The following is a 24,068-nucleotide window of genomic DNA, read 5'->3' on the forward strand; positions in this document are numbered from 1 at the left end:
AGGGTCTGTGTGCAGATTACAGCGACCCCTGTGTCATGTGAGCGCACAGCACCGCAGCCCGATACGTCTGGTGTTGTCCATATATACAGTGCAGGGTCTGTATGCAGATTACAGCGACCCCTGTGTCATGTGACCGCACAGCTCCGCAGCCCGATACGTCTGGTGTCGTCCATATATACAGTGCAGGGTCTGTGTGCAGATTACAGCGGCCCCTGTGTCATGTGACCGCACAGCACCGCAGCCCGATACGTCTGGTGTCGTCCATATATACAGTGCAGGGTCTGTATGCGGATTACAGCGACCCCTGTGTCATGTGACCGCACAGCTCCGCAGCCCGATACGTCTGGTGTCGTCCATATATACAGTGCAGGGTCTGTGTGCGGATTACAGCGACCCCTGTGTCATGTGACCGCACAGCTCCGCAGCCCGATACGTCTGGTGTCGTCCATATATACAGTGCAGGGTCTGTGTGCGGATTACAGCGACCCCTGTGTCATGTGACCGCACAGCTCCGCAGCCCGATACGTCTGGTGTCGTCCATATATACAGTGCAGGGTCTGTGTGCAGATTACAGCGACCCCTGTGTCATGTGACCGCACAGCACCGCAGCCCGATACGTCTGGTGTCGTCCATATATACAGTGCAGGGTCTGTGTGCAGATTACAGCGACCCCTGTGTCATGTGACCGCACAGCACCGCAGCCCGATACGTCTGGTGTCGTCCTTATATACAGTGCAGAGTCTGTGTGCAGATTACAGCGACCCCTGTGTCATGTGAACACACAGCACCGCAGCCCGATACGTCTGGTGTCGTCCTTATATACAGTGCAGAGTCTGTGTGCAGATTACAGCGAACCCTGTGTCATGTGACCGCACAGCACCGCAGCCCGATACGTCTGGTGTCGTCCATATATACAGTGCAGGTCTGTATGCGGATTACAGCGACCCCTGTGTCATGTGACCGCACAGAACCGCAGCCCGATACGTCTGGTGTCGTCCAGATATACAGTGCAGGGTCTGTATGCAGATTACAGCGATCCCTGTGTCATGTGAACACACAGCACCGCAGCCCGATACGTCTGGTGTCGTCCATATATACAGTGCAGGGTCTGTGTGCAGATTACAGCGAACCCTGTGTCATGTGACCGCACAGCACCGCAGCCCGATACGTCTGGTGTCGTCCATATATACAGTGCAGGGTCTGTATGCGGATTACAGCGACCCCTGTGTCATGTGACCGCACAGCACCGCAGCCCGATACGTCTGGTGTCGTCCATATATACAGTGCAGGGTCTGTGTGCAGATTACAGCGACCCCTGTGTCATGTGACCGCACAGCACCGCAGCCCGATACGTCTGGTGTCGTCCATATATACAGTGCAGGGTCTGTGTGCAGATTACAGCGACCCCTGTGTCATGTGACCGCACAGCACCGCAGCCCGATACGTCTGGTGTCGTCCATATATACAGTGCAGGGTCTGTGTGCGGATTACAGCGACCCCTGTGTCATGTGACCGCACAGCACCGCAGCCCGATACGTCTGGTGTTGTCCATATATACAGTGCAGGGTCTGTGTGCAGATTACAGCGACCCCTGTGTCATGTGACCGCACAGCACCGCAGCCCGATACGTCTGGTGTCGTCCATATATACAGTGCAGGGTCTGTATGCAGATTACAGCGACCCCTGTGTCATGTGAGCGCACAGCACCGCAGCCCGATACGTCTGGTGTCGTCCATATATACAGTGCAGGGTCTGTGTGCGGATTACAGCGACCCCTGTGTCATGTGACCGCACAGCACCGCAGCCCGATACGTCTGGTGTCGTCCATATATACAGTGCAGGGTCTGTGTGCGGATTACAGCGACCCCTGTGTCATGTGACCGCACAGCACCGCAGCCCGATACGTCTGGTGTCGTCCATATATACAGTGCAGGGTCTGTGTGCGGATTACAGCGACCCCTGTGTCATGTGACCGCACAGCACCGCAGCCCGATACGTCTGGTGTCGTCCATATATACAGTGCAGGGTCTGTGTGCAGATTACAGCGACCCCTGTGTCATGTGACCGCACAGCGCCGCAGCCCGATACGTCTGGTGTCGTCCATATATACAGTGCAGGGTCTGTGTGCGGATTACAGCGACCCCTGTGTCATGTGACCGAACAGCGCCGCAGCCTGATACGTCTGGTGTCGTCCATATATACAGTGCAGGGTCTGTGTGCGGATTACAGCGATCCCTGTGTCATGTGACTGCACAGCGCCGCAGCCTGATACGTCTGGTGTCGTCCATATATACAGTGCAGGGTCTGTGTGCAGATTACAGCGACCCCTGTGTCATGTGACCGCACAGCACCGCAGCCCGATACGTCTGGTGTCGTCCATATATACAGTGCAGGGTCTGTATGCGGATTACAGCGACCCCTGTGTCATGTGAACACACAGCACCGCAGCCCGATACGTCTGGTGTCGTCCATATATACAGTGCAGGGTCTGTGTGCGGATTACAGCGACCCCTGTGTCATGTGACCGAACAGCACCGCAGCCCGATACGTCTGGTGTCGTCCATATATACAGTGCAGGGTCTGTGTGCAGATTACAGCGACCCCTGTGTCATGTGACCGCACAGCACCGCAGCCTGATACGTCTGGTGTCGTCCATATATACAGTGCAGGGTCTGTGTGCGGATTACAGCGACCCCTGTGTCATGTGACCGCACAGCGCCGCAGCCCGATACGTCTGGTGTCGTCCATATATACAGTGCAGGGTCTGTGTGCAGATTACAGCGACCCCTGTGTCATGTGACCGCACAGCACCGCAGCTCGATGCGTCTGGTGTCGTCCATATATACAGTGTAGGGTCTGTGTGCAGATTACAGCGACCCCTGTGTCATGTGACCGCACAGCACCGCAGCCCGATGCGTCTGGTGTCGTCCATATATACAGTGTAGGGTCTGTGTGCAGATTACAGCGACCCCTGTGTCATGTGACCACACAGCCCCGCAGCCCGATACGTCTGTGTCGTCCATATATACAGTGCAGGGCCTGTGTGCGGATTACAGCGACCCCTGTGTCATGTGACCGCACAGCACCGCAGCCCGATACGTCTGGTGTCGTCCATATATACAGTGCAGGGTCTGTGTGCAGATTACAGTGACCCCTGTGTCATGTGACCGCACAGCACCGCAGCCCGATACGTCTGGTGTCGTCCATATATACAGTGTAGGGTCTGTATGCAGATTACAGCGACCCCTGTGTCATGTGACCACACAGCCCCGCAGCCCGATACGTCTGTGTCGTCCATATATACAGTGCAGGGCCTGTGTGCGGATTACAGCGACCCCTGTGTCATGTGACCGCACAGCACCGCAGCCCGATACGTCTGGTGTCGTCCATATATACAGTGCAGGGTCTGTGTGCAGATTACAGCGACCCCTGTGTCATGTGACCGCACAGCACCGCAGCCCGATACGTCTGGTGTCGTCCATATATACAGTGCAGGGTCTGTGTGCAGATTACAGCGACCCCTGTGTCATGTGACCGCACAGCACCGCAGCCCGATACGTCTGGTGTCGTCCATATATACAGTGTAGGGTCTGTGTGCGGATTACAGCGACCCCTGTGTCATGTGACCACACAGCCCCGCAGCCCGATACGTCTGGTGTCGTCCATATATACAGTGCAGGGTCTGTGTGCAGATTACAGCGACCCCTGTGTCATGTGACCGGACAGCACCGCAGCCCGATATGTCTGGTGTCGTCCATATATACAGTGCAGGGTCTGTATGCAGATTACAGCGACCCCTGTGTCATGTGACTTCAGAGCACCGCAGCCCGATACGTCTGGTGTCGTCCATATATACAGTGCAGGGTCTGTGTGCGGATTACGGCGACCCCTGTGTCATGTGACCGCACAGCACCGCAGCCCGATACGTCTGGTGTCGTCCATGTATACAGTGCAGGGTCTGTGTGCGGATTACAGCGACCCCTGTGTCATGTGACCGCGCAGCACCGCAGCCCGATACGTCTGGTGTCGTCCATATATACAGTGCAGGGTCTGTGTGCGGATTACAGCGACCCCTGTGTCATGTGACCGCGCAGCACCGCAGCCCGATACGTCTGGTGTCGTCCATATATACAGTGCAGGGTCTGTGTGCAGATTACAGCGGCCCCTGTGTCATGTGACCGCGCAGCACCGCAGCCCGATATGTCTGGTGTCGTCCATATATACAGTGCAGGGTCTGTGTGCGGATTACAGCGACCCCTGTGTCATGTGACCGCACAGCGCCGCAGCCCGATATGTCTGGTGTCGTCCATATATACAGTGCAGGGTCTGTGTGCAGATTACGACGACCCCTGTGTCATGTGACCGCACAGCGCCGCAGCCCGATATGTCTGGTGTCGTCCATATATACAGTGCAGGGTCTGTGTGCGGATTACGACGACCCCTGTGTCATGTGACCGCACAGCGCCGCAGCCCGATATGTCTGGTGTCGTCCATATATACAGTGCAGGGTCTGTGTGCAGATTACAGCGACCCCTGTGTCATGTGACTGCACAGCACCGCAGCCCGATACGTCTGGTGTCGTCCATATATACAGTGCAGGTTCTGTGTGCAGATTACAGCGGCCCCTGTGTCATGTGACCGCACAGCACCGCAGCCCGATACGTCTGGTGTCGTCCATATATACAGTGCAGGGTCTGTATGCAGATTACAGCGACCCCTGTGTCATGTGACCGCACAGCACCGCAGCCTGATACGTGTGGTGTCGTCCATATATACAGTGCAGGGTCTGTGTGCAGATTACAGCGACCCCTGTGTCATGTGACCGCACAGCACCGCAGCCCAATACGTCTGGTGTCGTCCATATATACAGTGCAGGGTCTGTGTGCGGATTACAGCGAACCCTGTGTCATGTGACCGCACAGCACCGCAGCCCGATACGTCTGGTGTCGTCCATATATACAGTGCAGGGTCTGTGTGCAGATTACAGCGACCCCTGTGTCATGTGACCGCACAGCACCGCAGCCCGATACGTCTGGTGTCGTCCATATATACAGTGCAGGGTCTGTATGCGGATTACAGCGACCCCTGTGTCATGTGACCGCACAGAACCGCAGCCCGATACGTCTGGTGTCGTCCATATATACAGTGCAGGGTCTGTGTGCAGATTACAGCGACCCCTGTGTCATGTGACCGCACAGCACCGCAGCCCGATACGTCTGGTGTCGTCCATATATACAGTGCAGGGTCTGTGTGCAGATTACAGCGACCCCTGTGTCATGTGACCGCACAGCACCGCAGCCCGATACGTCTGGTGTTGTCCATATATACAGTGCAGGGTCTGTGTGCGGATTACAGCGGCCCCTGTGTCATGTGACCACACAGCCCCGCAGCCCGATACGTCTGGTGTCGTCCATATATACAGTGCAGGGTCTGTGTGCAGATTACAGCGACCCCTGTGTCATGTGACCGCACAGCACCGCAGCCCGATACGTCTGGTGTTGTCCATATATACAGTGCAGGGTCTGTGTGCGGATTACAGCGAACCCTGTGTCATGTGACCGCACAGCACCGCAGCCCGATACGTCTGGTGTCGTCCATATATACAGTGCAGGGTCTGTGTGCAGATTACAGCGACCCCTGTGTCATGTGACCGCACAGCACCGCAGCCCGATACGTCTGGTGTCGTCCATATATACAGTGCAGGGTCTGTGTGCAGATTACAGCGACCCCTGTGTCATGTGACCGCACAGCACCGCAGCCCGATACGTCTGGTGTTGTCCATATATACAGTGCAGGGTCTGTGTGCGGATTACAGCGGCCCCTGTGTCATGTGACCACACAGCCCCGCAGCCCGATACGTCTGGTGTCGTCCATATATACAGTGCAGGGTCTGTGTGCGGATTACAGCGACCCCTGTGTCATGTGACCGCACAGCACCGCAGCCCGATATGTCTGGTGTCGTCCTTATATACAGTGCAGGGTCTGTGTGCAGATTACAGCGACCCCTGTGTCATGTGACCGCACAGCACCGCAGCCCGATACATCTGGTGTCGTCCATATATACAGTGCAGGGTCTGTGTGCGGATTACAGCGACCCCTGTGTCATGTGACCGCACAGCACCGCAGCCCGATACATCTGGTGTCGTCCATATATACAGTGCAGGGTCTGTGTGCGGATTACAGCGACCCCTGTGTCATGTGACCGCACAGCACCGCAGCCCGATACGTCTGGTGTCGTCCATATATACAGTGCAGGATCTGTGTGCGGATTACAGCGACCCCTGTGTCATGTGAACACACAGCACCGCAGCCCGATGCGTCTGGTGTCGTCCATATATACAGTGCAGGATCTGTGTGCGGATTACAGCGACCCCTGTGTCATGTGACCGCACAGCACCGCAGCCTGATACGTCTGGTGTCGTCCATATATACAGTGCAGGGTCTGTGTGCAGATTACAGCGACCCCTGTGTCATGTGACCGCACAGCACCGCAGCCCAATACGTCTGGTGTCGTCCATATATACAGTGCAGGGTCTGTGTGCGGATTACAGCGAACCCTGTGTCATGTGACCGCACAGCACCGCAGCCCGATACGTCTGGTGTCGTCCATATATACAGTGCAGGGTCTGTGTGCAGATTACAGCGACCCCTGTGTCATGTGACCGCACAGCACCGCAGCCCGATACGTCTGGTGTCGTCCATATATACAGTGCAGGGTCTGTGTGCAGATTACAGCGACCCCTGTGTCATGTGACCGCACAGCACCGCAGCCCGATACGTCTGGTGTCGTCCATATATACAGTGCAGGGTCTGTGTGCAGATTACAGCGACCCCTGTGTCATGTGACCGCACAGCACCGCAGCCCGATACGTCTGGTGTTGTCCATATATACAGTGCAGGGTCTGTGTGCGGATTACAGCGGCCCCTGTGTCATGTGACCACACAGCCCCGCAGCCCGATACGTCTGGTGTCGTCCATATATACAGTGCAGGGTCTGTGTGCGGATTACAGCGACCCCTGTGTCATGTGACCGCACAGCACCGCAGCCCGATATGTCTGGTGTCGTCCTTATATACAGTGCAGGATCTGTGTGCGGATTACAGCGACCCCTGTGTCATGTGAACACACAGCACCGCAGCCCGATACGTCTGGTGTCGTCCATATATACAGTGCAGGATCTGTGTGCGGATTACAGCGACCCCTGTGTCATGTGAACACACAGCACCGCAGCCCGATACGTCTGGTGTCGTCCATATATACAGTGCAGGATCTGTGTGCGGATTACAGCGACCCCTGTGTCATGTGACTGCAGAGCACCGCAGCCCGATACGTCTGGTGTCGTCCATATATACAGTGCAGGGTCTGTATGCAGATTACAGCGACCCCTGTGTCATGTGAACACACAGCACCGCAGCCCGATACATCTGGTGTCGTCCATATATACAGTGCAGGGTCTGTGTGCGGATTACAGCGACCCCTGTGTCATGTGACCGCACAGCACCGCAGCCTGATACGTCTGGTGTCGTCCATATATACAGTGCAGGGTCTGTGTGCGGATTACAGCGACCCCTGTGTCATGTGACCGCACAGCACCGCAGCCCGATACGTCTGGTGTCGTCCATATATACAGTGCAGGGTCTGTGTGCGGATTACAGCGAACCCTGTGTCATGTGACCGCACAGCACCGCAGCCCGATACGTCTGGTGTCGTCCATATATACAGTGCAGGGTCTGTGTGCAGATTACAGCGACCCCTGTGTCATGTGACCGCACAGCACCGCAGCCCGATACGTCTGGTGTCGTCCATATATACAGTGCAGGGTCTGTATGCAGATTACAGCGACCCCTGTGTCATGTGACCGCACAGCTCCGCAGCCCGATACGTCTGGTGTCGTCCATATATACAGTGCAGGGTCTGTATGCAGATTACAGCGACCCCTGTGTCATGTGACCGCACAGCACCGCAGCCCGATACGTCTGGTGTCGTCCATATATACAGTGCAGGGTCTGTGTGCAGATTACAGCGACCCCTGTGTCATGTGAACACACAGCACCGCAGCCCGATACGTCTGGTGTCGTCCATATATACAGTGCAGGGTCTGTGTGCGGATTACAGCGACCCCTGTGTCATGTGACCGAACAGCGCCGCAGCCTGATACGTCTGGTGTCGTCCATATATACAGTGCAGGGTCTGTGTGCGGATTACAGCGACCCCTGTGTCATGTGACCGCACAGCGCCGCAGCCCGATACATCTGGTGTCGTCCATATATACAGTGCAGGGTCTGTGTGCGGATTACAGCGACCCCTGTGTCATGTGACCGCACAGCGCCGCAGCCCGATACGTCTGGTGTCGTCCATATATACAGTGCAGGGTCTGTGTGCGGATTACAGCGACCCCTGTGTCATGTGACCGCACAGCACCGCAGCCCGATACATCTGGTGTCATCCATATATACAGTGCAGGGTCTGTGTGCGGATTACAGCGACCCCTGTGTCATGTGACCGCACAGCACCGCAGCCCGATACGTCTGGTGTCGTCCATATATACAGTGCAGGGTCTGTGTGCGGATTACAGCGACCCCTGTGTCATGTGACCGCACAGCACCGCAGCCTGATACGTCTGGTGTCATCCATATATACAGTGCAGGGTCTGTGTGCGGATTACAGCGACCCCTGTGTCATGTGACCGCACAGCACCGCAGCCTGATACGTCTGGTGTCATCCATATATACAGTGCAGGGTCTGTGTGCGGATTACAGCGACCCCTGTGTCATGTGACCGCACAGCACCGCAGCCTGATACGTCTGGTGTCGTCCATATATACAGTGCAGGGTCTGTGTGCGGATTACCGCGGTGGACAATTCTGGAAGGAGATTATGGGGTTACGTCATTTATTTGCCGCATCCACATCTGAAGAACGAGGAAAAAGGGGCCACAATGAGCTTGATAAGGGATGTGATGATTACAGGGATGATGAGAGTGATACTGCTTATGATGGTGGAGATAATTCTGGTCATTACGGTCGCGATCTCTCCCCAGGTATTTCCGGCCATGCAGCATTATGGAGTGAATGGATATTCCCTGCATGCAATGAACTCACTCAGCGCCATGTATAACCTGCACCAACAGGCAGCACAGCAGGCGCAGCACACCCCGGACTACCGGCCCTCTGTGCACGCCCTGACCCTGGCCGAGAGACTGGCTGGTAAGATTATGGGACCTTTACAGTGATCATTAGTTTATACTGGGGAGCAGTGGCTAGCAGGGAGGGGTGACTAGTGGACGATGGGAAGTGGCGACGGGTGACTGGGGAGGTGGGAGGTTGAGATAGGTGATATGCGAGGCAGTGAGGGATGACTGTTGTAGGAGGGTGGGGTGCTGTGGAAGGCTGCGCGAGCTGAGTGAGGTGAGGGGTGACTTAGGCATGGGAAATGGTGAGAGGTAACTGAGGTTCTGTTAGGCAGCAAGGGGTGACATGGGAGGAGGTGAGAGGTGACAGGGGTGAGGGTTGACTGGGGCAGTGGGAGTCACCAAGGGGTGAGTGGGGCGGTGGAAGTTGGTGAGGAGTGACTGGGTTGAAGGGTTATTGGGCAGTGGGAGGTATCAAGAGGTGATTAAGGTGAGGGGTGACATGGGAGGTGGCGAGGGGTGATGTGGGAGGCGGCGTAAAGTGTTTGGGTTGAGGGGTGACTGGAGCGGTGGGAGATGGCGAGCGGTATTGTGGGAGGTGGCAATGATTTACTGAGTTGAGGGGAGGTGGCGAGGGGTGACAGGGGAGTGGTGGTAAGCAGCGAGAGGTGACTGGAGTGGTGGGAGGTGACTAGGTTGAGGGATGACTGGGGCGATGGGAGGTGTTGAGGGGTGACTAGAGCAATGGGAAGTGGCGAGAGGTGACAGTGTTGAGGGGTGACTGGGGTGGGAGAGGTGATGAGGGGTGACTTGGGCAGTGCGTCAGGCAGTATAAAGGGTTGTGAGGTGACTGGGTCAGTGGGTGGCGGTGAAAGGCGTGAGGAGTGACAAGGCAGTGAGAGACAGCGAGAGGTGACTGTGTTGAGGGGTGACTGGGGTGGTGGGAAGCGGTGAGGGGTGACTGGAGCAGTGTAAGGCGGTGGAAGGTAGTGGGGGTTGAATGGGACAGTGGGAGGGAGCAGGAGCTAACTGGATTGAGGGGTGATTAGGACGGTGGGAGGTGGTAGGGGGTGACTGAGGCTGTATGAGGCAGTGGAAGGTGGCGAGGAGTGACTGGGGCAGTGGGAGTCGGCGAGAGGTAACTGGGTTAAGGGGTGACTGGGGTGGGGGAGGTGTTGAGGGGTGACTGGAGCAATGGGAAGCGGCGACAGGGTTGAGGGGTGACTGGGGTGGGGGAGGTGGTGAGGGGTGACTGGGGCAGTGCGTCAGGCAGTGGAAGGCGTTGCAGGGTGACTGGGGCAGTGGGAGGCGGTGGAAGGCGTGAGGAGTGACTGGGGCAGTGGGAGGCGGCGAGAGATGACTGGGTTGAGGGGTGACTGGGGCGGTTGGAAGCAGTGAGGGGCGACTGGGGCGTTGTGAGGCAGTGGAAGGTAGTGAGGATTGAATGGGGCTGTGGGTTGAGGGGTGATTGGGATGGTGGGAGGTGGTAGGGGGTGACTGAGGCGGTGGGAGGCTAACTGGGTTGAGGGGTGATTGGGACGGTGGGAGGTGGTAGGGGGTGACTGAGGCGGTGGGAGGCAGTGGAAGGTGGCAGGGAGTGACTAGGACAGTGGGAGTCGGCAAAAGGTAACTGGGTTGAGGGGTGACTGTGGTGGGGGAGGTGGTGAGGAGTGACTGGGGCCGTGTGTCAGGCAGTGAAAGGCGATGAGGGGTGACTGGGGCAGTGGGAGGCGGTGGAAAGCATGAAGGGTGATTGGGGCAGTGGGAGGTGGCGAGAGGTGACTGGTTTGAGGGGTGACTGACGGTTGGAGGCAGTGGGGGGTGATTGAGGCAGTGTGAGGCAGTGGAAGGAGGCGAGGGTTGACTGGGGCAATGGGAGGCAACCAAAAGTGACTGGGGCAGCGTGAGGTGGTGAAAGGAGGTGAGGGTTGACTGGGGCAGTGGGAGGCAATGAGAGGTGACTGAGTTGAGGGGTGACTGGGGCGGGTGGAGGCTGTGACTGGGGCAGTGTGAGGTGGTGGAAGGCGGCTAGGAGTGACTGAGGCAGTTGGAGTTGGCGAGAGGTTACTGGGTTGAGGAGTGACTGGGAGGGTGGGTGGCGGTGAGGGGTGACTGGAGAAGTACTACGCAGTGAGGGGTGACTGGGGCAATGTGAGGCGGTTGGAGGAAGCAGGGTGACTGGGGGATTTATAGTCTGTCTAATTTCAGAGTTCATCGTCCTTTTCCTTCCTGTAATTAAATTGGCCCTATTTTATCTTCCAACGGCTGTACATTTCAAGACATTATCCTGGAAGCCCGATATGGGTCCCAGCACCGCAAACAGAGAAGAAGCCGCACAGCGTTCACCGCTCAGCAGCTGGAGGCTCTGGAGAAGACATTTCAGAAAACACACTATCCAGATGTGGTGATGAGAGAGCGGCTGGCCATGTGCACCAACCTACCGGAGGCCAGAGTACAGGTACACCACCATACAAAGTACAGGGTACTGGAGGGACCACTAATGGGCCACATCTCGCACATAGTAGAGAAAGTCAGAGAGTAGTCTCAGGGTTATCACGTATGTGGGGGGTGGTGTGGACCCAGCAAAGAAGCTTTAATAAGTTTGGGATAAATGGATGTAAATGCTTCCCTTTCTGTGATATTACTGGGAGGATAGAAATCACACTCCTTACATTGCAGGTCTGGTTTAAGAACCGAAGAGCTAAATTCCGAAAAAAGCAAAGAAGTGTCCAGAAAGAGCAACTACAGAAACATAAAGACTCAGAACTGGGCAGCAGTGATGTCAAGCTTGATCCCACCCATACGGAGCCAGCAGCACCCAGCCATGACACCAAGACCCTACACAGTTCCGTGAGCGAGGCCAACCTGGAGCTGAACTCTGCTCTATCCGATCAGTCTGCCAGCGAGTCTGCAGCAGAAGAGCAAACGGATAAAGAAGATGAGCCCAAAACCCCACAGGAGGAAACCAAAGCTGAAAAATCTCCACTCACAGATGCCAAAGTCCTGAGCTACAAGAGAGCAAGTCCCAAAACAGGTAAGGCCAAGTGCACAGCGATAAGATGCTCCACTCAGATCACGGCCTCCAGGGTGTGTGCATAGCGTGCTGCATCAGATAGTGTGGAAACGGTAAGCATGGGAGATCAGAGAGTGGGTAAGCATGGGAGATCAGAGAGTGGGTAAGCATGGGAGATCAGAGAGTGGGTAAGCATGGGAGAACAGAGAGTGGGTAAGCATGGGAGATCAGAGAGTGGGTAAGCATGGGAGATCAGAGAGTGGGTAAACATAGGAGATCAGAGAGTGGGTAAGCATGGGAGATCAGAGAGTGCGTAAGCATGGGAGATCAGAGTGGGTAAGCATGGGAGATCAGAGAGTGGGTAAGCATGGGAGATCAGAGAGTGGGTAAGCATAGGAGATCAGAGAGTGGGTAAGCATGGGAGATCAGAGTGGGTAAGCATAGGAGATCAGAGAGTGGGTAAGCATGGGAGATCAGAGAGTGGGTAAGCATAGGAGATCAGAGAGTGGGTAAGCATGGGAGATCAGAGAGTGGGTAAGCATGGGAGATCAGAGAGTGGGTAAGCATGGGAGAGCAGAGAGTGGGTAAGCATGGGAGATCAGAGAGTGGGTAAGCATAGGAGATCAGAGTGTGGGTAAGCATGGGAGATCAGAGAGTGGGTAAGCATGGGAGATCAGAGTGTGGGTAAGCATGGGAGATCAGAGAGTGGGTAAGCATGGGAGATCAGAGTGTGGGTAAGCATGGGAGATCAGAGAGTGGGTAAGCATGGGAGATCAGAGAGTGGGTAAGCATGGGAGATCAGAGAGTGGGTAAACATGGTGGATCATAGAGTGGGTAAGCATGGGAGATCAGAGAGTGGGTAAGCATGGGAGATCAGAGAGTGGGTAAGCATGGGAGATCAGAGAGTGGGTAAGCATGGGAGATCAGAGAGTGGGTAAGCATGGGAGATCAGAGAGTGGGTAAGCATGGGAGATCAGAGTGGGTAAGCATGGGAGATCAGAGAGTGGGTAAGCATGGGAGATCAGAGAGTGGGTAAGCATGGGAGATCACAGAGTGGGTAAGCATGGGAGATCAGAGTGGGTAAGCATAGGAGATCAGAGAGTGGGTAAGCATGGGAGATCAGAGAGTGGGTAAGCATGGGAGATCAGAGAGTGGGTAAACATGGGAGATCAGAGAGTGGGTAAGCATGGGAGATCAGAGAGTGGGTAAACATGGGAGATCAGAGAGTGGGTAAGCATGGGAGATCAGAGAGTGGGTAAGCATGGGAGATCAGAGAGTGGGTAAACATGGTGGATCATAGAGTGGGTAAGCATGGGAGATCAGAGAGTGGGTAAGCATGGGAGATCAGAGAGTGGGTAAGCATGGGAGATCAGAGAGTGGGTAAGCATAGGAGATCAGAGTGGGTAAGCATAGGAGATCAGAGAGTGGGTAAGCATGGGAGATCAGAGAGTGGGTAAGCATGGGAGATCAGAGAGTGGGTAAGCATGGGAGATCAGAGAGTGGGTAAGCATAGGAGATCAGAGTGGGTAAGCATGGGAGATCAGAGAGTGGGTAAGCATGGGAGATCAGAGAGTGGGTAAACATGGGAGATCAGAGAGTGGGTAAGCATGGGAGATCAGAGAGTGGGTAAGCATAGGAGATCAGAGAGTGGGTAAGCATTGGAGATCAGAAAGTGGGTAAGCATGGGAGATCAGAGAGTGGGTAAGCATGGGAGATCAGAGAGTGGGTAAACATGGGAGATCAGAGAGTGGGTAAGCATGGGAGATCAGAGAGTGGGTAAGCATAGGAGATCAGAGAGTGGGTAAGCATGGGAGATCAGAGAGTGGGTAAACATGTGAGATCAGATAGTGGGTAAGCATAGGAGATCAGAGAGTGGGTAAGCATGGGAGATCAGAGAGTGGGTAAACATGTGAGATCAGAGAGTGGGTAAGCATAGGAGATCAGAGAGTGGGTAAGCATGGGAGATCAGAGAGGGGCCCAGACAACAATTCAAAGCAGGACATCCAACAATTGTTGAATGACTGCTGACATGTTTGCACTGCTGGTATTTTTATATGTAAATGCTACAGTTCACATACACAATGAGTGCTACACATATCAATTGTAACACACACATACACACTGCTGCACACACCAAATGTTACACACACACTCAAGAAACTAATGAATCTCAGACTCATACCAATTGTTACACACTGAATACTCCACAAACACTGAATGTTACACACAAATACACACTGAATACTGCACATACACATATTCATACACAATGAATGCCACACACATACAGTACAGACCAAAAGTTTGGACAACTTCTCATTTAAAGATTTTTCTGTATTTTCATGACTATGAAAATTGTACATTCACACTGAAGGCATCAAAGCTATGAATTACCACATGTGGAATTATATACTTAACAAAAAAGTGTGAAACAACTGAAAATATGTCTTATATTCTAGGGTCTTCACAGTAGCCACCTTTTGCTTTGATGACTGCTTTGCATACTCTTGGCATTCTCTTGATGAGCTTCAAGAGGTAGTCACCGGAAATGGTCTTCACTTCACAGGTGTGCCCTGACAGGTTTAATAAGTGGGATTTCTTGCCTTATAAATGGGGTTGGGTTGTGCAGAAGTCTGGTGGATACACAGCTGATAGTCCTACTGAATAGACTGTTAGAATTTGTATTGTGGCAAGAAATAAGCAGCTAAGTAAAGAAAAACGAGTGGCCACCATTACTTTAAGAAATGAAGGTCAGTCAGTCCGAAAAATTGGGAAAACTTTGAAAGTGTCCCCAAGTGCAGTTGCAAAAACCATCAAGCGCTACAAAGAAACTGGCTCACATGAGGACCGCCCCAGGAAAGGAAGACCAAGAGTCACCTCTGCTTCTGAGGATAAGTTTATCCGAGTCACCAGCCTCAGAAATCGCAGGTTAACAGCAGCTCAGATTAGAGACCAGGTCAATGCCACACAGAGTTCTAGCAGCAGACACATCTCTTCAACAACTGTTAAGAGGAGACTTTGTGCAGCAGGCCTTCATGGCAAAATAGCTGCTAGGAAACCACTGCTAAGGACAGGCAACAAGCAGAAGAGACTTGTTTGGGCTAAAGAACACAAGGAATGGACATTGGACCAGTGGAAATCTGTGCTTTGGTCTGATGAGTCCAAATTTGAGATCTTTGGTTCCAACCACCGTGTCTTTGTGCGACACAGAAAAGGTGAACGGATGGACTCTACATGCCTGGTTCCCACCATGAAGCATGGAGGAGGAGGTGTGATGGTGTGGGGGGGCTTTGCTGGTGACACTGTTGGGGATTTATTCAAAATTGAAGGCATACTGAACCGGCATGGCTACCACAGCATCTTGCAGCAGCATGCTATTCCATCCGCTTTGCGTTTAGTTGGACCATCATTTATTTTTCAACAGGACAATGACCACAAACACCTCCAGGCTGTGTAAGGGCTATTTGACCAAGAAGGAGAGTGATGGGGGGCTACGCCAGATGACCTGGCCTCCACAGTCACCAGACCTGAACCCAATCGAGATGGTTTGGGGTGAGCTGGGTCGCAGAGTGAAGGCAAAAGGGCCAATAAGTGCTAAGCATCTCTGGGAACTCCTTCACGATTGTTGGAAGACCATTTCCGGTGACTACCTCTTGAAGCTCATCAAGAGAATGCCAAGAGTGTGCAAAGCAGTCATCAAAGCAAAAGGTGGCTACTTTGAAGACCCTAGAATATAAGACATATTTTCAGTGGTTTCACACTTTTTTGGTAAGTATATAATTCCACATGTGGTAATTCATAGTTTTGATGCCTTCAGTGTGAATGTACAATTTTCAAAGTCATGAAAATACAGAAAAATCTTTAAATGAGATGGTGTGTCCAAACTTTTGGTCTGTACTGTATACACACTGAATGTTCCACACATATACGCATACCAAATGTTATACACACAAACACACACTGAATGCTGCACTCACACATTCATACACAATGAATGCCTCACATATAATTAGAATGTTACACACACCAATGTTACACATACACACTGAATGCTACATATTGTGGTACGGCGGCTTGCTCAGCTGTATGTAGAGGTAGACAAGGTACACTGTCACTTTAAATTTTGGGTTGATTTATTAAACCTCATAAATCAACCTGGAGTCCATAAAGCAAACACAGCCCATTCGGCATAGCGGAAAAACAAAATACAAAGATGCAGCACAGTCTGTATATCGGTCAGGGTCCAGCCACTCAGGGTTAGGCACACACGGCTCAGCACAGCACATATGAGCTCCTCTTTGGAGCAGGTTTTGCCAGACACTGAACACACCTGAGTGTAAAGGCTGGCTATTTAAAGCCCAGGCCACTCCCTGGAGTGGAGATGTGGTGGATGGCTTCCCGTTTTGCACTTAGCCATCCACGTAAAAACATGCCCTTGTAAACCTGGCTCATTAACCCTCTCTGCACCTAATATGCAGGAGAGACCTCCATGTTTCATATCACTGAAGCTAATAGCCTCAGTGAAACATATCTCCCCTCTGATACTCTGCCAGTGACTTTGTCACAATATATATAAACACACAAAATGTTACACCCACATACAAACTAAATGTTACACACATACATGCCGAATGTTGCACATGCACACTGAATGCTACACACATACACACTAAAAAAAATAATCCATAAGACATCTCCAAGGAGGAGGCATACACCCTCTCTTCACATAGAACAGCAGGGAAAGGAGCTGACACTCAAGCTCTTTGAAATAGACCTCATTGGACATAAGGGGCAGAGAGTAAATGACGTATAGCTAGGAAGTGAGAAAAACTCAGTAAAACACCCTTTGGATTTGGGACTTTCTGCAGTGGACAAGTGATTAAAACAGGATATCTATTGTGGGGAAAAGACATAGAGTCAAAAATGTGCATATTCAAGGAGCAGGGGTTCCTTTGTTACAGGGAGGAGAATTGTGTGCTCCAGGATGAACTTCCCCCATCAAAAGATCCTGATGAGAATGTCCCAGTCATGGTGTCTCCATTGTCCAGATATGAATATTGTTTTTTTTATCAATCTAATATTTATGGGATATAGATTTTTGATGTCGCAGCGAAGGGATGGACATGTTGCTCTCAAATCGCCGTGAGGCCACTAGAATCATTCCAGTTGAATAACGGTCTGACAGATGATGCGTACCAGGTCTCGTTTGATCTGTGTACAGGTAAAATATCAATGGAAAATATGACGGTAATATCTCCCGCCTGTGACCCCCAGGGCCCCAGGAGCAGAGATATCCTGGAAGATGTGAATCTGATAATTTTCTGAAACTGAAGCCACATTCCATGACCTGACCTGTTATGAGTTACCAGAAGGGAGATAACATGTGTTAACTAAAAGGATAAATTCAAAATATTGTTCTTGGTCAGTCCATTGAAGTCATAATTTGTTGTGGGTACTGTCCATGTTTCAAGTTGAAGTACTTCCCTACGCTAAACTCTGAGCCATTTCTGTGACCAGATTAAGTATATTTCATGTAACTGTATATGCTTTAATGTTTTGTCCCCTTTGTAAAGTATTTTGTATATTTTTTTCTAAACACCTTCCTCTCTTTTTTGATTAAATATAAAATATTCTAGTTCTGTTCCTCTTGGTCTGTAAACCAAACCCCAAAACCATACGCTACCTGTAAAGGGTATCCAGTCGGTCTGTAAAACGATTGGTGGTGGCAGCTAATAATCTTTCTTGGGTTTCTGGGGAGTTAGCAGTGACCATACCGAGGTATATATATATTCCATGCTTTGGAATCGGTTGTATATATACAATACGCTCACTGAGTTCCCCAATAGGCGACCTAGAAGTGGAACCAGCCTGCGGCCTACTTTATTAATAGTAGGTCAATTGCATAATTGCCCTGATGATAGGGGACAGCAGAGCGCTGTTCGTGAAAATCAGCAGGTGGATTTGCACGACACCCCCGGCTGTGTGATATTTGGCAAATTGGTGGCAAGCGGTGGGAAATTACAGAGCAACTGTGATCTGGATTGAGCAGTCATGCCTGTCACAGAAAACTTGCATGGTTCTTGAGAGGATTCTGTGCAGAGTTTTTACCTGGGACAATACTGTATGTGTAGCGGTTAAACCCCTCTCCTGTTTTTCTGTCCTATCTTTTGTTTGGCAATTACAATGAAACCGATTGACTCCACTGGAAAAACCAGGCATCAAATGATTAGATATCTGCTGCAAGTGGACGCAGTCAAGCCTGTAACCCAAGCCCTAATGAAGGGGAGGCCAGCAAAGTCGTAGATGGCGCTGCTGCAAAGGACCCACTTATGGATGCAAGCCACATCCGCAAGCTGGGTAGCATGGACCCCAACATGCAGATGGCCTTATGGCAACTCAGCGCATATGATCATGAGGGATGGCTGAAGCTGATTCTGCAATTACTAGAACGAGAGGCTGCAGTGCGAGAATGACAAGTCAGAGAGAGACAAGCTGCATATGACCCAAATCCAGATGCAGAGATCTTCCCATCAAGCAGTGAGTCCAGCAATGCCAAAAGCTTTAAAGGGAATATGTCCCCCCTGGGAGATATCTGACCTCTACTATGGGCATACAGGTGATAGAAATGTAACTCTATACCTACCTGTATGGCCATAGTAGAGGTCTGATGGGAGTCTGTCCCCCCTGGGAGATATCTGACCTCTACTATGGGCATACAGGTGATAGAAATGTAACTCTATACCTACCTGTATGGCCATAGTAGAGGTCTGATGGGAGTCTGTCCCCCCTGGGAGATATATGACCTCTACTATGGGCATATAGGGTATAGATAAGTAAATTTATACTTACCTGTATGGCCCATAGCAGAGGTCTGATTGCAGAGAAAAGTGTTTTTATAAACTCCGTTGTGCACAGGCTTGGCATCCCCCTGATGCCAAGCAATCCCCACCTATCTGTTTATAATTCCCCAAAATCTCCACCTCTCTGCTTAGTTACCATTTTCCCCAATATCCCCCTCCCATGCACGTTACCGTGCCCTGTGCTCCTGACTTCCCGGGCATGTGCAGAGCTCCGCTCACATAGAGCTCACATAGAGCGTGCTTTGCTTCCCCCTGGCCCCGTCTGTCTGTGCCCTGTGCTCCTGACTTCCCGGGCATGTGCAGAGCGCTGCTCACATAGAGCTCACATAGAGCGTGCTTTGCTTCCCCCCGGCCCCGTCTGTCTGTGCCCTGGGCTCCCTGACTTTCCGGGCATGTGCAGATCGCCGCTCACATAGAGCTCACATAGAGCGTGCTTTGCTTCCCCCTGGCCCCGTCTGTCTGTGCCCTGGGCTCCCTGACTTCCCGGGCATGCGCAGAGCGCCGCTCACATAGAGCTCACATAGTGCGTGCTTTGCTTCCCCCCGGCCCCGTCTGTCTGTGCCCTGGGCTCCCTGACTTCCCGGGCATGTGCAGAGCGCCGCTCACATAGAGCGTGCTTTGCTTCCCCCCGGCCCCGTCTGTCTGTGCCCTGGGCTCCCTGACTTCCCGGGCATGTGCAGAGCGCCGCTCACATAGAGCTCACATAGAGTGTGCTTTGCTTCCCCCCGGCCCCGTCTGTCTGTGCCCTGGGCTCCCTGACTTCCCGGGCATGTGCAGAGCGCCGCTCACATAGAGCTCACATAGAGCGTGCTTTACTTCCCCCCGGCCCCGTCTGTCTGTGCCCTGGGCTCCCTGACTTCCCGGGCATGTGCAGAGCGCCGCTCACATAGAGCTCACATAGAGTGTGCTTTGCTTCCCCCCGGCCCCGTCTGTCTGTGCCCTGGGCTCCCTGACTTCCCGGGCATGTGCAGAGCGCCGCTCACATAGAGCTCACATAGAGCGTGCTTTGCTTCCCCCCGGCCCCGTCTGTCTGTGCCTTGGGCTCCCTGACTTCCCGGGCATGTGCAGAGCGCCGCTCACATAGAGCTCACATAGAGCGTGCTTTGCTTCCCCCCGGCCCCGTCTGTCTGTGCCCTGGGCTCCCTGACTTCCCGGGCATGTGCAGAGCGCCGCTCACATAGAGCTCACATAGAGCGTGCCTTGCTTCCCCCCGGCCCCGTCTGTCTGTGCCCTGGGCTCCCTGACTTCCTGGGCATGTGCAGAGCGCCGCTCACATAGAGCTCACATAGAGCGTGCTTTGCTTCCCCCCGGCCCCGTCTGTCTGTGCCCTGGGCTCCCTGACTTCCCGGGCATGTGCAGAGCGCCGCTCACATAGAGCTCACATAGAGCGTGCTTTACTTCCCCCCGGCCCCGTCTGTCTGTGCCCTGGGCTCCCTGACTTCCCGGGCATGTGCAGAGCGCCGCTCACATAGAGCGTGCTTTGCTTCCCCCCGGCCCCGTCTGTCTGTGCCCTGGGCTCCCTGACTTCCCGGGCATGTGCAGAGCGCCGCTCACATAGAGCTCACATAGAGCGTGCTTTGCTTCCCCCCGGCCCCGTCTGTCTGTGCCCTGGGCTCCCTGACTTCCCGGGCATGTGCAGAGCTCCGCTCACATAGAGCTCACATAGAGTGTGCTTTGCTTCCCCCCGGCCCCGTCTGTCTGTGCCCTGGGCTCCCTGACTTCCCGGGCATGTGCAGAGCGCCGCTCACATAGAGCTCACATAGAGCGTGCTTTACTTCCCCCCGGCCCCGTCTGTCTGTGCCCTGGGCTCCCTGACTTCCCGGGCATGTGCAGAGCGCCGCTCACATAGAGCGTGCTTTGCTTCCCCCCGGCCCCGTCTGTCTGTGCCCTGGGCTCCCTGACTTCCCGGGCTTGTGCAGAGCGCTGCTCACATAGAGCTCACATAGAGCGTGCTTTACTTCCCCCCGGCCCCGTCTGTCTGTGCCCTGGGTTCCCTGACTTCCCGGGCATGCGCAGAGCGCCGCTCACATAGAGCTCACATAGAGCGTGCCTTGCTTCCCCCCGGCCCCGTCTGTCTGTGCCCTGGGCTCCCTGACTTCCCGGGCATGCGCAGAGCGCCGCTCACATAGAGCTCACATAGAGCGTGCTTTGCTTCCCCCCGGCCCCGTCTGTCTGTGCCCTGGGTTCCCTGACTTCCTGGGCATGTGCAGAGCGCCGCTCACATAGAGCTCACATAGAGCATGCCTTGCTTCCCCACGGCCCCGTCTGTCTGTGCCCTGGGCTCCCTGACTTCCCGGGCATGTGCAGAGCGCTGCTCACATAGAGCTCACATAGAGCGTGCTTTGCTTCTCCCCGGCCCCGTCTGTCTGTGCCCTTGGCTCCCTGACTTCCTGGGCATGTGCAGAGCGCTGCTCACATAGATCTCACATAGAGCGTGCTTTGCTTCCCCCCGGCCCCGTCTGTCTGTGCCCTGGGCTCCCTGACTTCCCGGGCATGTGCAGAGTGCCGCTCACATACAGCGTGCTTTGCTTCCCCCCAGCCCCCTCTGTCTGTGCCCTGGGCTCCCGGACTTCCCGGGCATGTGCAGAGCTCCGCTCACATAGAGCTCACATACAGCGTGCTTTGCTTCCCCCTGGCCCCGTCTGTCTGTGCCCTGGGCTCCCTGACTTCCTGGGCATGTGCAGAGCTCCGCTCACATAGAGCTCACATACAGCGTGCTTTGCTTCCCCCTGGCCCCGTCTGTCTGTGCCCTGGGCTCCCTGACTTCCTGGGCATGTGCAGAGCTCCGCTCACATAGAGCTCACATAGAGCGTGCTTTGCTTCCCCCTGGCCCCGTCTGTCTGTGCCCTGGGCTCCCTGACTTCCCGGGCATGTGCAGAGCTCCGCTCACATAGAGCTCACATACAGCGTGCTTTGCTTCCCCCTGGCCCCGTCTGTCTGTGCCCTGGGCTCCCTGACTTCCCGGGCATGTGCAGAGCGCCGCTCACATAGAGCTCACATAGAGCGTGCTTTGCTTCCCCCCAGCCCCCTCTGTCTGTGCCCTGGGCTCCCTGACTTCCCGGGCTTGTGTAGAGCGCCGCTCACATACAGTGTGCTTTGCTTCCTCCTGGCCTGTCTCCCCGTGCACTGCACCGCAGGAATCTTATGCGCAGGCGCCTCGGCGCAGTGCACGGGGAGATGGGCCGGGATGAAGCAAAGTGCGATAGGGCTATGAAGCAAAGCTCTTGAGGTGTTCGCCTCTGTCCCACGAGACCAAGGCCGTACAGAATGCAGGCGCCTATTAGGCAAACTGTACACCTGAAATGCGGAAGTGAACAGTCGCCAGCTGGAAAGGGAGTAAGCCGACACCTAATGCCTGTTATGACTGTGTAACTCCTCACATGGTAAATTAGGTAAAACACTAAAAAAACTACAACTAACCGAACTCGTTCCTTTACATGCTAGAGATTCCTACCCTGCAGTTCCCAGTGGTTCTTACATGGACTGGAATAGCCCTAACAACTGACTAAACAATGGCAGCTCGCACCTATGCTACCTGAAAGGCTGTCAAGCGCTTCATGTTCCTCCTAAGGAACCAAAGGGCAGAGCAGAGATCAATTTACCTACAGAAGGGAATGAGTGCTGAGATAGGAAGAGATCCCAGAGTGAGTTAAAACAAACCATGAAATTCAAAATGAAAAGATAAGGTACGTGCTGCCGGAGAGTATGCCAACAACTTCCTGCCAAGAAACAGAAGATAGGTGCAGGGTGAAAAGCATAATCAGTGATAAACCCTATCTGGACTTTCACTGACTGGTGTAAACAATGGCAGTATGGCTGGACATCCAAATGACAATGTCACCAGCAGGGGGACAGTATATACCTGCACCTGAAAGATGATTTGACAGACAAATGAATAAATGAAAACTGCTGTTAACCTAAAAAGACTAAATCCTGGATAACAGACGATAATCATTCAGAGAAATGGTGTAGCTGCTGTGGCTCAGTGGATAGAGAAATCGACCACAAAGCACAGGCTCAAGGGTTCAAACCCAGAAGCATGACAGTAGCCCGCCTTCTACGAGGGGCTACTGGACCCACTGATCCTTAGCCGCTGACACAACTTTCTCAATAGGTGATCCGCATTCAAGTTTTCCACACAAACCCAGGAATTATCCTCCAGACCAAAACCTTTCCATTTATCAAGATACTGTAGTCGACGTCTGTAACCCCAAACTTATTCCACCTCATACTCTTTGTCCTCCTCCGAGTCCACTTCACTGATGTCATGAGGACCCAGCGTCCTCTCAAACCTTTTAAGAAGAGAGGAATGGAAGGAATTATCAATCCTTCACGCAATCGGGAGTTGGAGCTTGACCGTCACAGAATTAATAATTTTAATTACCTTATACGAACCAACAAATTTAGGAACAAATTTCCTTAACAGAACCTTTAGACCTTTAGGGTCTTCCTACGTCTGCGGTTCACAGTTCTCTTGGTCAGATCAGAGGTTATCAAAAGATCTTTTTCAACTTCTGTAGAGACCTTATTCAAATGAGAAGAATATCTTTCCTCCTCTGGGACCACAGACTGCAAACCAGAAAAATTTCTAAAAACTGGATGAAAACCCCCACAACAAAAAAGGTGAGGTGCCAGTAGCAGAAGAAGTGAGGTTATTGAGTGCGAACTCAGCCACTGGAAGAAAATCCACCCAGTCGCCTTGATTAGAGGATACAAAACATCTTAAATATTGTTCTAATTCTTGGTTCATTCTCTCTCCATCTGACCATTAGTCTCAGGATGATAACCTGAGGAGAAAGAAAGCTTAATTCTTAATTTGGAGCAAAAGCTACGCCAAAAGTTAGCCTGAACCTTAACCTCTTAATCAGAAATAATGTTTTTAGAAACACCATGTAACTTAACGACATGAGAGATAAACAATGTAGCTAAACTCTTAGCCGTAGGCAATTTTGATAGAGGAACCAAGTGAACCATCTTGCTGAGATGGTCCACCACCGCCCATTAGGCAAATTTGTGACGAAATCCAAGGACAAATGAGTCCAAGGCTGAGACGGAACCTCTTTAGG

General features: G+C 53.1%; 1 protein-coding gene across 2 annotated transcripts in view; it reads left to right on the top strand.

Annotated features, from left to right (window-relative positions):
- The window catches only part of DMBX1 (diencephalon/mesencephalon homeobox 1), a 159,204-nt gene that overhangs the window by 68,389 nt on the left and 66,747 nt on the right, over positions 1–24,068 (top strand). The window contains exons 2-4 of one of the 2 annotated variants that reach the window (XM_073642684.1): positions 9,040–9,204; positions 11,393–11,587; positions 11,809–12,163. In XM_073642684.1, coding sequence (XP_073498785.1) covers positions 9,040–9,204; positions 11,393–11,587; positions 11,809–12,163 — 715 coding nt within the window. Of the gene's footprint in view, positions 1–9,039; positions 9,206–11,392; positions 11,588–11,808; positions 12,164–24,068 lie in introns of both variants that reach the window. The other variant, XM_073642685.1, reaches the window with a different exon arrangement.

The sequence above is a fragment of the Phyllobates terribilis genome, unplaced genomic scaffold (assembly GCF_046119375.1).
Source record: "Phyllobates terribilis strain yellow unplaced genomic scaffold, ASM4611937v1 Scaffold_8__6_contigs__length_399053987, whole genome shotgun sequence".
Lineage (NCBI taxonomy): Eukaryota > Metazoa > Chordata > Amphibia > Anura > Dendrobatidae > Phyllobates > Phyllobates terribilis.